General features: G+C 43.2%; 1 protein-coding gene across 1 annotated transcript in view; it reads right to left on the bottom strand.

Moving 5' to 3' along the window:
* KDM2B (lysine demethylase 2B) overlaps positions 1 to 13719 on the bottom strand; it is a 120286-nt gene that overhangs the window by 43891 nt on the left and 62676 nt on the right. Inside the window, 1 exon segment of the mRNA XM_025473845.3 lies at positions 4124 to 4210. Coding sequence (XP_025329630.1) covers positions 4124 to 4210 — 87 coding nt within the window.

The raw sequence follows: 13719 nt of genomic DNA, 5'->3' as shown, positions 1-13719 counted from the left end.
GAACATCTGTCCTGGAAGCCACACACACAGTTTGTGGTACTTTGTGATGGCAGCCCTTGCAAAATCAGGATAAACTTAAATGAGTTTGAGAAATCCTAAAGCAAGTTGAAAAGAAAAAGACGGTGCTACAATGGCTCTCATAAAAAAGACAGATAATAAGCACTGGCAAAGATGTAGGTATAAACTGAAAGTCTCATACATTGCTGGTAGGAATGTAAAAGGATGCGGCTACCCCGGAAAAGTCAGGCCATTCCTCAAAAAACTAAACACAGGGTTACCACATGATTAGTCAATTCCACTTCTTATGTGCCAACCCAAGAAATGAAAACACGTGTCCATATACATACTTGTGCACAAATGTCACAGCATCATTATTCACAACAGCCAAAAGGTAGGAACAGCCCAAATGTCCATCAGCTGGTGAATGGATAAATGAAGTATGGTATATACACACAGTAGAATATTATTTGGTCATAAAAAGGAATGAAGGAAAAAAAAAAAAAAAAGGAATGAAGGGCAGCCCGGGTGGCTCAGTGGTTTAGTGCCGCCTTCAGCTCAGGGCATGATCCTGGAGACCCGGGATCAAGTCCCACATCGGGCTTCCTGCATTGGGCCTGCTTCTCTCTCTGCCTATGTCTCTGCCTCTTTCTCTCTGTGTCTCTCATGAATAAATAAATAAAATATTTTTTAAAAATTAAAATTAAAAAATTAAAAAAATAAAAATAAAAAGGAATGAAGTACTGACAGATGCTACAATGTGGATGAAGCTTAAAAATATTATACTAAGTGAAAGAAGCCAGTCACAAAAGGTCAGGTATTGGATAATTCCATTTATGTGAAATGTCCAGAACAGGCAAATCCATAGAGATAGAGAGATTAGTGGTTGCTGGGGACTGGCGGAAGGGGAAGATTTAGGGGTTGGGCGGGGGGGAACTGACACCTGATGGGATTTCTTTCAGAGGGTATGAAAATGTTCTAAAATTAGATTGTGGAATAGTTGCATAACTCTTTGAATATACTGAATATACTAAAAAGTGAGTTGTACACGTTAAGTGAGAGAACTTTATGGTAAGCAAATTATATTTGTTTTATTATAAGATGTCAAAAAAAAAAAAAAAACCCATACTAGTATCCCCAAAGTATTGTGACATAGTGAATGCTCTCCTTTCACCCTTCATCAGCCTAAGGCTCCAGTCTATCCCCTCTCCAGATTTGATGATACGAGCCATACGACCTCGTGTACAGACCAGTGCTTGTACACCAATCCTCCAGGAAAATCTTAGATAAGGGTTACTCCCCCCAGGAGCCTGCTTCCAATTTCCAGCCCTTTGAAGGAAGGAGGCAGAGGCTTGATGATTTTTGGTTTGGTTTGTTTTTTTAATGACTATAAGCCTCGGGGTACCTCGGTGGCTCAGTGGTTGAGGATCTGCCTTCAGCTCAGACCATGATCCTAGGGTCCTGGGATCAAGTTCTACATCAAGCTCCCCGCAGGGAGCCTGCTTCTTTCGCTGCCTATGTCTCTGCCTCTCTCTCTGTGTCTCTCATGAATAGATAAATAAAATCTTAAAAAAAAAAAATAATGCCTATAGGCCTCTCCAGTATAAACTGGATGGTCTCAGGCACAGAGCACAGGACACATTGGTAGTAGATTTCCTCCAGAGAAGCACACTTGGACTCCTCCATTAATTCTGAGATTATAGTGGGTAGTGGCAAGTTTGTTTTTTAAAAGCCTGTGTTCTGCAAACCCTGATCTCTCCCCCAGAGCATCTTCCCCTGAGAGGGAAGCAGGCAGTGAGGCAAAGCCACGGTTTCCTCTTCAGGTTCAGAGTAGTCATGGGGCCTGGCTGGGTTGCTGCAAGGTGCTATGTTTGCAAGTACAGTTTGTGGTCTCAGAAATGGCAGTTGTATTTATTGCCCATGTAGAGGAAAGCAAACATTAAAACCCCATATGCTCCTAAAGATCGAGATACAAAAGGCAGGAGCTATGAAGGCAAATCCCTTTTTTGTTTCTATCATCACCTAAATTCCCACTAAGCTTCAAAGAGAATCAGAAGTAATAGGGATTCCTTCTCCCCAGCAATTCCACATTTAGGAATATACCCTGAGAAGATAATCAAACAAAGGTGGAAGGAATAACCCAGAACATCAATGTCCAACAGAAATATAAAGTGAGCCACACATGTACATTTACATTTTTTGTAGCCACATTTAAAAAGGCAAAAAGAAAAAGCTGAAATTAATATTCATAATCCATTTTGTCTAACCAATATATCCAAAATACTATCATTTCAACTAGAGTTGCCAGATGTAGCAAATAAAAATATAGTATACCCAGTTAAATTTCAGATGAACAATGAATAATCTTTTTCAGTGTAAGTGTATCCCATGTGATATGTGGGCTGTACTTATACTTAAAAGTTTTACTTGTTTACCTGAAATTCAAATTTAAATAGGCATCCTTTTTAAAATCCGACAACCCTAATTTCAACTGCAATCAATACAAAAAATTAATTAATGAGCGGGATGCATGGGTGGCTCAGTGGTTGAGTGTCTGCCTTTGGCCCAGGGCATGATCCTGGGGTCCTGGGATGGAGTCCTGCATCAGGCTCCCTGCATGGTGCCTCCTTCCTCCTTTGTCTGTGTCTCTGCCTCTCTCTTTGTGTCTCTCATGAATAAATAAACAAAATTTTTCAAAAAGAATAATTAACAGGCAGCCTGGGGGGCTCAGCGGTTTAGCACCGCCTTCAGTCCAGGGTGTGATCCTGGAGACCAGGGATCAAGTCCCACGTCAGGCTCCCTGCATGGAGCCTGCTTCTCCCTCTGTCTGTGTCTCTGCCTCTCTCTCTCTCTGTGTATCTCTCATGAGTAAATAAATAAAATCTTAAAAAAAAAAAAAAAGAATTAACAAGTAAAATTTTACAGTGTTCTTTGCAGTAAGGCTTTGAAACCTGCTGCGTATTTTATACTTCTGGCACATCTCAATTTGGGCTTGCCATATTTCAAGTGCTCAAAAGCCATAGAGCTAGCAGCTACCATTCTGGACAGCACAGATTTAGAATGTTCCTCCAAATGTTTCCCATGACAGAAAAAAAAAATCAGAAAAAACATCCATCAGTGAAGAGGCTGCTTAAGTTAAAACTAACATTTAAAGAGCACTCACTACTGGTCAGTCCTTGTCCTAAGAACTTTGCATGCATTGTTCTATTTTTTCTTTTTATAGTTAACCAGAAATAAATTAAACAATGCATTGTCTCATCTAGTGTCTCATCTAGTGTCTCATCCAGTCACAACATTTGAAGTAGGTGCTACTATAACCCTATTTTACAGACAAGGAAAGTAAGGTTCAGGGAGTTTCTATAACTTGCCTAAGAAAGTGATGAGGCTAAGTGTGGACAAATGGATTGATACATACATGTCCCACCCTAGCATAGACTGTGGAAGAAGACTGGTTTTCTCTGGAGAGTGGACTCGAGATGGATACTGGTTAACAGTTTAGTCTCTGCTGTCACATAAACTAGTCATCTTGCCCTCGGCTCTACCAAGAGCCCTCACAATTGATTTGACCTTTGCCAGCCTCAGTTTCCTTATCTGTAAAATGAGAATCGCAAGTGTCTGCCTCACAGGGTTATTGGAGTCTAAGAAAGATGAGGGATGCAGACAACGAGGTAAAGCCACCTGCTCCTGGTAAGTACTCAGTGATGTTATTCCCGTTCCCCCCAGCGTCTTTGTACTTTCCTACTTGATTAGACATCTTCATGGTGAGCATCAATCAGTTTTAAAAGAGAAAAAAAGTTAACTTTCAAAAGAAAGGGAACAGCCCTTGACGCACCTGGAGGAAAAAGAGAAGGAAAGAAGAAAAGAAAGGAGAGAGGGAAGAAGGGATAGAAGTCACCTAAGGATAGGGAAAAGTGAGGCATCACTTGCCCCACAGTTTTCTGAGTGACCACCAGAGGGCACTGCCTGAAAAACAAAAACTTGGAATGGACAAATCACCAAAACCATTCATCTTAATTAGGGTGCCTTCTGCCAGGAGTCTTCACTGCAAAGCTGCCAACATTCATCTTACAGAAGATGTGAAAGGCAGTGGGATTGGTATCCCAGCTGCGGGCGATCTGTGTCTTACCTTTGGAGTCTTCTTTGGCCAAGTGACTACAGGGACCCCAGTGATGGCCAGACTGGGGTCGTCATCCGCGTGCTCCTTCAGGACATTCTGTGGCCAAACAAAGGAGCCATATTAGCCCACAGTAGAGGGGAGGTCCCTGAAGGAGGCTAAGACCAAACCTAACCCAATAAAAGACAGAGCCCTCTATAGAGTCAATCACCAAACACAGACTCAGTAGAAATCAAGTCACCGGGCTTCCTCAGATGCCACAAGACATGCAATATCCTCCTTTCCAAAATTTTTTTAAAAAGCATATCACACACCTCCTTATGACTACCATGAATATATTGCTCACTGATCACATTTATGATAATCAAACATTTGTCTAGAGCACCATGGACTCTCATGCATACAATCTCATTCAATCCTTACCGAGTACACTGGAAGTGCGCTGGGTGGTGCACTACAATGCCCTAAGGTACATAAACTCAACTATGTATGCAGAAAACAAAAACCAAAACCAAACACAAGGTCTTGACACCTGTGAGATCGCTTTTCTTCCATCGGCCAGCAAGCCATGTTTCTTCTAATCTTGGCATGTAAAGACATGTCATTGCTTATTACAACGTGGGCCATAAATACAAGTAGATCTTTCATCTGATTTAACCAAGGATGGAGTCATCTGACCAAATGCTGGCAGAAAAGTGGGCTGTGAGACATATTCCCAGCTTGTGTGAGGGTCTTCCACACGGCACACTGTGTTCACAACTTTGTGGGTAGTTTGAAGACTTTTCAAGGGTAATTCTGACTCTACCAGATTTTGTCCTAATGTGGTGGCTCATTTTAGAACTTCATCCATGTGTTGCTACTCCACGGAGTTATCCTTTAGAGGTGAGGCAATCAAGGCTCAGAAAGACTCAAAGGACTTGGATCCTGGCCCAGACCAGGAGGATAGAGCCCCTGAACCCCACTCTCTGGCACCAGACTTCCCACCCCATGACCACTTCACACATCGGTTTTTTTTATTGCATCCACAGTGTGCCATGAAAAAGCATTAAGGGATAGACAGATCTGCCACTGGGCTATCCTGACTTTGACCATTAATTTTTGGATTGCACAAAAACATTCCTGCAGGACCATCTAAAAACAGAAAAAGTTGCACAGTAGAACTTAATAGGAAGAGCAGAAGAGTTCAAAAGAGAAATGTAGATAAAGATTATTTTAACTTAAAAAAAGAGATTATTTTAACTCACTTTCCCTAATCTATTCACCGGAAATGAATCCAACTTACTTCTTATTTATTCTATTGTCTTAGTTTTCTCATCATCCTGTGGTTACCACATTTTTCAAAATGTGCCTACTACGCCAAATCCACCTGCAGAACTTTCCTCTGCCCATGGGAGGTAGCAAATACGACAGTGATCAAGAGTCAAACTCGGGGCTGTCTGGGTTCAATTCTCAGTCCATATAGCTCTCTTCAAGTCCAGTATCAATGTCACTGATTTATAAATGCTGTTTATAAACGTCTCGGTTCACTGCTATATCCCTCATCTTGCACAATGACTAACCTACACTAAGCCTCAAGTAAATAACTTAAAAAAATAATAAAACCACAAATCCCCAAAGAGGGATTTTCTACAAAATCCTTGACCAGTATTCCTCAAATCTGTTAAAGTAAAAAAACAACAACCAAAAAAGGTCTGAGAAACCATCACAGCCAAGAGGAGCCCTAAGGAGACATTACAAATACACAGGGCTATCGTGGGTGGGACCCTGAAATAGATATACAACACTTGGTAAAAACTCAGGAAATGTGAATAAACTCTAAACTTTAGTTAGTAGTAATAATGTATCAATGTTAGATTAATTGTAACCAATGTACTCCACTAATATACCATGTTAATCCTAGAGTAAACTGGGGCAGGGTGGGGGGTGGATAAGTGGAAACTCTCTGTAGTATCTGAATTTTCCTGTCCATCTAACACCATTCTGAAACGTAAAGTCCTATCATAAGAAGCAATTTTTTTTAAGTAGGCTCGAGCATGGAACCCAACGTGGGACTTGAACTCACAACCCCAAGATCAAGACCTGAGTGGAGATCAAGAGTCGGACATTCAACCGACTGAGCCACTCAGGTGCCCCCTAAAATGTCAATCAGACAGTAGTAACAGCTGCCATAAAGGACAATGGGATTATTAGGCTGCCAATTTTTCTAACATGGATGTAGCATATTTAACAAGAAATACAATATAAGGGAACCAAGAATATAAGCATGATTCAGCTCCAGTGTGGACCTCACATGGGGCATGAAAGATGCTATCGAATGTTTGGGGCAGTGGGAAGGATCCATGCCTGGGGGGAGGAGTGTTTCATCACTGACATTGTTTAGAATTGCCAATTCCCAATGAGGATAAAAAGCCGATGAATTTATCAGTTTTGGTTTTGAATTAAATAGAGGCATTGCACCCATTAGTACATGCACCCAAGTGAGCCATTTCCACTTGGTCCACCACACAAGGTAGGTGGGACTGGCTAGGTGAGAAGTTAAATGGAACCATCAGGAGGCAGACACCACATATGTCGTCAAATGAATATATAAAAGTAGGATGTAGTGAGTGCTTGCTCTGTGCTGGGCACCAAGATAAAAACGCCATATCTACTATCTCATCCAACCCCCTTGACCCCACTGTGAGATGGACCACCATCATTTCCAGATGAGAATACTGGGGCCTAGGGCGTGCGAGAACAGTCCAAGACCACTCAGCCGGTAGAGGGTGGAGACCCCGCCTTTTCACAACCTGTGCTCTAACTATGGTGTTACTCAACCTTAACCTTCAAGAAGAGAGGGGGCCACGTTCCTAGCAATATGACTCACAACAGCCAAATGATACTTGAAAACAACCTAAGCGTCCATCAGTGTGGATGGATGGATAAATAATATGTGATCTATCCACACAAGAGAATATTACTCTGCCCGAAAAAGGAAGGAAATCATGACACATACTGTAATGTGGATGGACTGGAGGATATTCTGTTGAGTGAAATAAGCCAGACACAAAAGGCCAAATAGTGCATGATTCCACTTATATGAGGTGCCTAATGTAGTCAGAGTCATACAAGCATAAAACAGAGTAGTGGCTGCCAGTGGCTGAGGGAGGGAGAAGCAGGGAGTTGTTTAATGCATGGTGGTGATGGCTGCACAACAGGGTGAATATACTTAATGCCACTGAACTCGGGTAGCCCCGGTGGCTCAGCGGTTTAGCACCGCCTTCAGTCCAGGGCCTGATCCTGGAGACCCGGGATCGAGTCCCAGGTCAGGCTCCCTGAATGGAGCCTGCTTCTCCCTCTGCCTGTGTCTCTGCCTCTCTCTCTCTCTCTCTCTCCTCTCTGTGTGTCTCTCATGAATAAATAAAATAAAATCTTAAAAAAAATGCCACTGAACTAGACACTTAAAAATGGTTAAAATAATAAATTATATGTTATGTATAATTGGCTACAATTTTAAAAAATTTTGTGTGTGTTTTATTTTTATTTAAGTAATCTCTACACCCAACATGGGACTATAACTCATGACCCTGAAATCAAGAGTCACAGGCTCTTCCAACTGAGCCAGCCAGGTGCCCTGCCCTTACCACAATTTTTTTAAAAAGGGAGGAGAGAATGGAGCAAAGCAGTCTCTTTCTAAGGAATGGACTCAGAAGTTCTAAAAATTACCCACAGGAGACCTGACATCTCACTAGTTAAGCCATTACTGTTATGCCTTTGACAACACTGATTCTAGAGTCTGAAGACCTGGGTTCAAGTTTTACAACTTGCAGACTGTATGACCTTGAGGAAGCCACAGCTTAGAACAGTGATATCACTAACCTTGACTTTACTCCATGAAGTGAGGTGTGATTTTACTACCATTCTTTGGAGCATTTATTGGGTGCTTGCTCTGAACTAATTCCCTCTGTGGGATAGAGCTGATTCTCTCCCTTTCACAAAAGCAGAAACTGAAGTGCAGAGGGGTTATTTGATTTGCCCAAGGTCACACATCTGGGTCTGGGAGGTGATAGATCCTGACACTGACCAGATCCATCTAACTATAAGCCCAGTTAGTAACACTGGGTGATAAAGCCTCAGTATACCATTCCAGCAACCTCTGGAGCTGATCTATACTCCATTATTTTTTTTTCTATTTTTTTTCTATACTCCATTATTAAAAAAATACAACACCTAGGAGACAATCTGGGCTCACATTCACCATCCAATTAACAAATACAGAAGTGAGTCATCCTCGCCTATTCCTCGCAAGACAGAGAACTAATTCAGCCACTAACTCTACAAAGCATTTTTCAAAGTTTGCCCCAATCACAAAAGGGAAGACCCACGTATGCCCAATGTGGGCTTGAATAAGCATAAAATTTTGTTGACATTTCATGGTTCTTAATAATCCACATGAATTTCACACCCTCTTCTACAATACATCAGGGTTTTGTTGTTGTTGTTGTTGTTGTTATTGTTGTTTTAAAGATTCTAGGGACGCCTGGGTGGCTCAGTGGCTGAGCGCCTGCCTTCGGCCCAGGGCGTGATCCTGGAGACCCAGGATCGAGTCCCACATCGGGCTCCCGGCATGGAGCCTGCTTCTCCCTCTGCCTGTGTCTCTGCCTCTCTCTCTCTGTGTGTTTCTCGTGATTAGATGAATAGAATCTTTTTCTTTTTTATTTATTTATTCATGAGAGACACAGAGAGAGAGGCAGAGACACAGGCAGAGGGAGAAGCAGGCTCCATGCCGGGAGCCCGATGTGGGACTCGATCCTGGGTCTCCAGGATCACGCCCTGGGCCGAAGGCAGGCGCTCAGCCACTGAGCCACCCAGGCATGCAGGCCTAGTTTAAAAAGGGCAAATGCAGGACACCTGGGCAGCTCAGTCAGTTAAGTGTCTGCCTTTGGCTCAGGTCATGATCTTGGGGTCCTGGGATCAAGCCCTGCTTCAGGGTCCCTGCTCAGTGGGGAGCCTGCTTCTCCCTCTCCTTCTGCTGCTCCCTCTGCTTGTACTCTCATGGTGTCTGTCAAAGAAAGAAAGAAAATCTCTTAGAAAACAAATAAATAAAGGTAGCAAATGCTGCCTTCCAACCTACTAACCTTTTGTGGGAATGAAAGCTCCACCTAATCTCTGATTTTTCAGAAGAAATCAAAGATCCAGAGTTTTACTTTAAATTGCTTAAATATTGGCAACTGGTTGAAAAATTTAAAAGCCAAAACCAAAACCAAACCAAACAAACAAACAAACAAAAAACAAAATGAAAATGAAAAAATGTGAGCCAAACAAACAGTATCTGTGGGCCAGTCTGGGTTACAGGCTACCAGTATACAACCGCTTCTCTGTGTAAGACTGAAAATAATGTCCACTCGCCTTGGTCTTCCTGGAGTTTCTGAACTGTCTCAAGATTTCCTGTCATTTCAATATCAGAGCTGGAGTCCATAACTCACAAGCAAGGTGAGGTCTCTGTGGAGGAATGTGGTTACAAAAAGCTATTTCTGAAGGTGTAAGTGTTATTAATAATAAACATATTATTAATGATAAATAATAATTAAAAATTAATAGAGGGGGTGCTTGGGTGGCTCAGTTGGCTAAGAGTCCAACTCTTGATCTCAGCTCAGTTCTTCTTGATCAGGTCATGAGTTTAAGCCCCGCATTGGGCTCCATGCCCAGCTTCCTTTTCACTTAAAAAAAAAGTCATTAAATAAATAAATAAAAATAATAATAATTAATAAATACCTCCCCAAGTACTCTGGAGTGGGCATCTCACACACACAATCCCTGCAGGAAGCAAATCCCCTCAATGGCCCGTGGTGGCCACCAGGAGGCGCTTACGGTTCTGTCGCACAGGGAAGTATTTGCATTTTTTGACAAGCTACAAGAAGAGATTATTCTAATTGGAGATTGTCTCTCTGAGAAATAAATTGTGCTGAAGAGAATCATGTCACTGGCATCGCTAGGCTCCGCCAGAATTCATACACTCCCTGGGACTCCTGGAAGCAGAGACTAGGAAACCAGGTGCCAGGACCAGCCCAGGGCCCTCTGCATTACATCCCATAAACCTCTCGCGTAGGAGAGCCCAGGGCAGGCTTTCTAAAAGAGAAAGATGGAGGCTACGAGGCCCTTTCTGTTGAAAACTGCCTTGCTTTTGACCCAACAAGATAACCACAGACAACGGATGTACTGGGCCTCTGCTCCCTCTTATGTCAACTCTCTCTGTGGACTTAATTAGCGAAATGGATTCAGGCCCCACTGCTCCTTAGGATGGGGTGTTAATAATAATTAATGATAATAAAGAAGAGGCAGGCATCAGGAAAAAATCACTAACCACCAACCAAACCAACAGATAAAGGAAGAGTAACAAGGCACGGAGCAGCTCATGCTGCTCTTCTGGGGAGCCCAGTAGACTGAGGGGTCCTCCCCATACCACAGGTAACTGGGCGTCATGCACTCTGGAACGCCCAAGATCCTTGCCTCCGCCCCAGCCAACCATCCCATGCCTGCCTGTAAACACTTATCTGTATGGGATTGGACTAGATCTCTCAAGCGGGTATGTTCAAATCCTAATCCCTGGTGCCTATGAATATGACCTTACTTGGAAAAAGTTCTTTGCAGATGTAATTAGTGGAGAATATCAGATGAAATTATCCTGGATTTAGGGTACAAAATCCAGTGACTGGTATCTTTTTTTTTCTAAGATGTATTTATCTATTGGACAGAGAAAGCACACGCACGCTTGCACAGGAGAGGGGGCGCAGGGGAGGAGGGGGAGGAAGGGAGTCCCAAGCAGATTCCAAACTCAGCATGGAGTCCAAGGCAGGGTTCAATCTCATGACCCTGAGATCATGACCTGAGCCAAAACCAAGAGGCTGATGCTTAACCGAATATGCCACCCAGATGCCCCATGACTGGTGTCTTTGTAAGAGAAAAAAGAGGGGGATTTGAACAGAGACAGTAAGGAAGAAGGCATGAGAAGACAGAGACAGACTAGTGACATAGCCACAAGCCAAGAAACACCAGGAATCACCAGAAGCTAGAAGAACAAGGAAGAATTTCCCCCAGAAGCCTTCCCAGGGTGTAGACCAGACTGTAGAGAGTAAATTTCTGTTGTTTCAAGCTCCCAAGTTTGTAGTCATTTGTCACAGTGGCCACAGGCAGCTAACACACTGCCCTTGTCATAGTGCACTGTGGTTACAAGCCTATTAGCTACATAACTTGGCAAGTGACAACACCTGAGTCTCAGTTTCTCCATCTGAGAAATGGGATGATAACAGTCCCCACCTTGCCAGGTTGTGCTGAGGATCATAATGCATGGAAGGCACTTGGTACATGGTAAATGCTCAACAACTGTTGGCTCATCTCTTTTGGCTTATGTTATTTTTCCTACTGGAATACACACCGCCCTGTCCTCTGTTTGCAGAATTCAACCACTTAAGAAGTTCTAAGCACAGAGAAATTTAAAAGTTTATTTAGTTGGAAGGGCAATCTAAAAGCTGATTTAGCAGGTGCCTGGATGGCTCAGTCAGTTATGCATCTGCCTTCAGCTCAGGTGATGATGTCTGGGTTCTGGGATCAAGCCCCACATCGGGCTCCCTGCTCAGCCAGAGAGTCTGCTTCTCCCTCTCACTCTGCTGCTCTCCCTGCTCGTGCTCTCTCTCAAATTAAAAACAAAAATTTTAAAGCTGACTTACGGACGCCTGGGTGGCTCAGCGGTTGAATGTCTGCCTTTGGCTCAGGGCCTGATCCTGGCTTCCCGGAATCGAGTCCTGCATTGGGCTCCTTGCATAGAGCCTGCTTCTCCTCCCTCTGCCTGTGTCTCTGCCTCTGTGTGTGTGTGTGTGTGTGTCTCTCATGAATAAATAAATAAAATCTTTAAAAATAAATAAAAAATAAAAAGCTGATTTAGCTACATAAAGAGAAAGGATAATAATGTGATTCAGGAGCCCACCAGTTAATTGTAGGCAAAAATAAAGTCCCAAGTGACACAGATAAACCTACCCATTTTTCAGGTCTAGGGTTTGCCCTAGATGTCTGGAACTCAGATATCTCGCTCTTGCTGTTCTCCTTCGTTCCCTGAGGTGGTACAGGCAGAGAAGTAGGAGTATGCGTGGTTTGTTTTGTCATCACAGTGGGAGCTCCTTAGGTGAAAGACCTGTCTCATTCATCATTGTATCAACCCTCCATCCCCACACTGCCCAACAAAAATACCAAGCACAGGGCTCAGTATTACACCCAGGCCCCAGCAGGAGAGCCTGAGCAACCCAGCCTGGTTGAAACTGATCTGCCATTCTCTGCTCTGGGTCATCTTTTGGATGGGAGCAAGCCCCTGAGGCTGCAGACCCCTCACTGGCTTCCTGCTTCTTGGCTCCCCTGAAGCAGTTATGAGAGTGGGGTAGGGGATGATGGTGATAAATTAAAAAGCCAGCAGTGCCAGGAGTCTGAGCCCTACACTTTACTATTTTGCAAAACAGCAAGGTGGGGCTGCTCAAACAAGCAGGTGTATTCCAGGATCAAGACTGATCAGTAAAACTGTACACACTTTCCATGGTCATGGGTTTCACAGACTCTCACACTTAACCCTAAATGGGCCTGTTTTCATTCCAAGCTGTCTGAAATAATATTAATAATAAGCTCTATTAAAGTCCTTGTGCTAAACAAGGTTTTATGCATGTTGCCTCGCTGAATTTAATGAGGCACGTGTTCTTTCTCTATTTTATCATGTTTTCCAAGAGCATTTGGCTGGCTAACAGATGGCACATGGGATTTAGCCTGACTCCAGAAACTTTGGTCTTAAGAGAGAATACCTGTTTGGATAATGTACCCTTCATTTAGGATTATTTTCTTTCCTCTTACATTTGTGTTTTGATGAAAGAACAATACAACTGGTTTCTTTCTTAAATATCAAATATATATATATAAAACACCTGAAAACAATGGCCCCTCACTGGCTCTTCCACCCCCTAATTCCAGAGAGTCCCACAATTCCATGTAATAAAAAAGGTGGCTATCTGCAGCAAGCTGATATTTTCATACCAAGCTTACACTCTGGCAGCTAGGGGGGCAAGGCATTGTGGGAAGAGAGCCTGGCATTATTTTCATTAACAATGACCCCTACAGGGATCCCTGGGTGGCGCAGCGGTTTGGCGCCTGCCTTTGGCCCAGGGCACGATCCTGGAGACCTGGGATCGAGTCCCATGTCAGGCTCCCGGTGCTTGGAGCCTGCTTCTCCCTCTGCCTATGTCTCTGCCTCTCTCTCTCCCTGTGTGACTATCATAAATAAATAAAATTAAAAAAAAAAAAAAAAAAACAATGACCCCTACAGAATCACCTTGCAGGTATCTGACAAACACTCTTTTACAGCCAACCTTAGTGGTGACTACCCACTTAGACCCAAACCCTCACAACCATGGCATGCATTTTTAAGTCATCTACAATCGATTTGAGGAGTAGATCTGCCCCCAATAGCTGCACACCTTCCTTTTCTTCCATTGGGAAATCACAGCTCTCTCCCTGAGTTCTAGTAGAAAGTACAGATTCTTCTAGAAGGAATAGTATGCAGAGCAACTCCCATCTTACTGTTGCCAACCCAAGAT

The sequence above is a fragment of the Canis lupus genome, chromosome 26 (genome assembly GCF_003254725.2).
Source record: "Canis lupus dingo isolate Sandy chromosome 26, ASM325472v2, whole genome shotgun sequence".
NCBI classification, from domain to species: Eukaryota; Metazoa; Chordata; class Mammalia; order Carnivora; family Canidae; genus Canis; species Canis lupus.
Note: the sequence above shows the minus strand (reverse complement) of the source record. Positions and strands in the feature narration are given on the sequence as shown.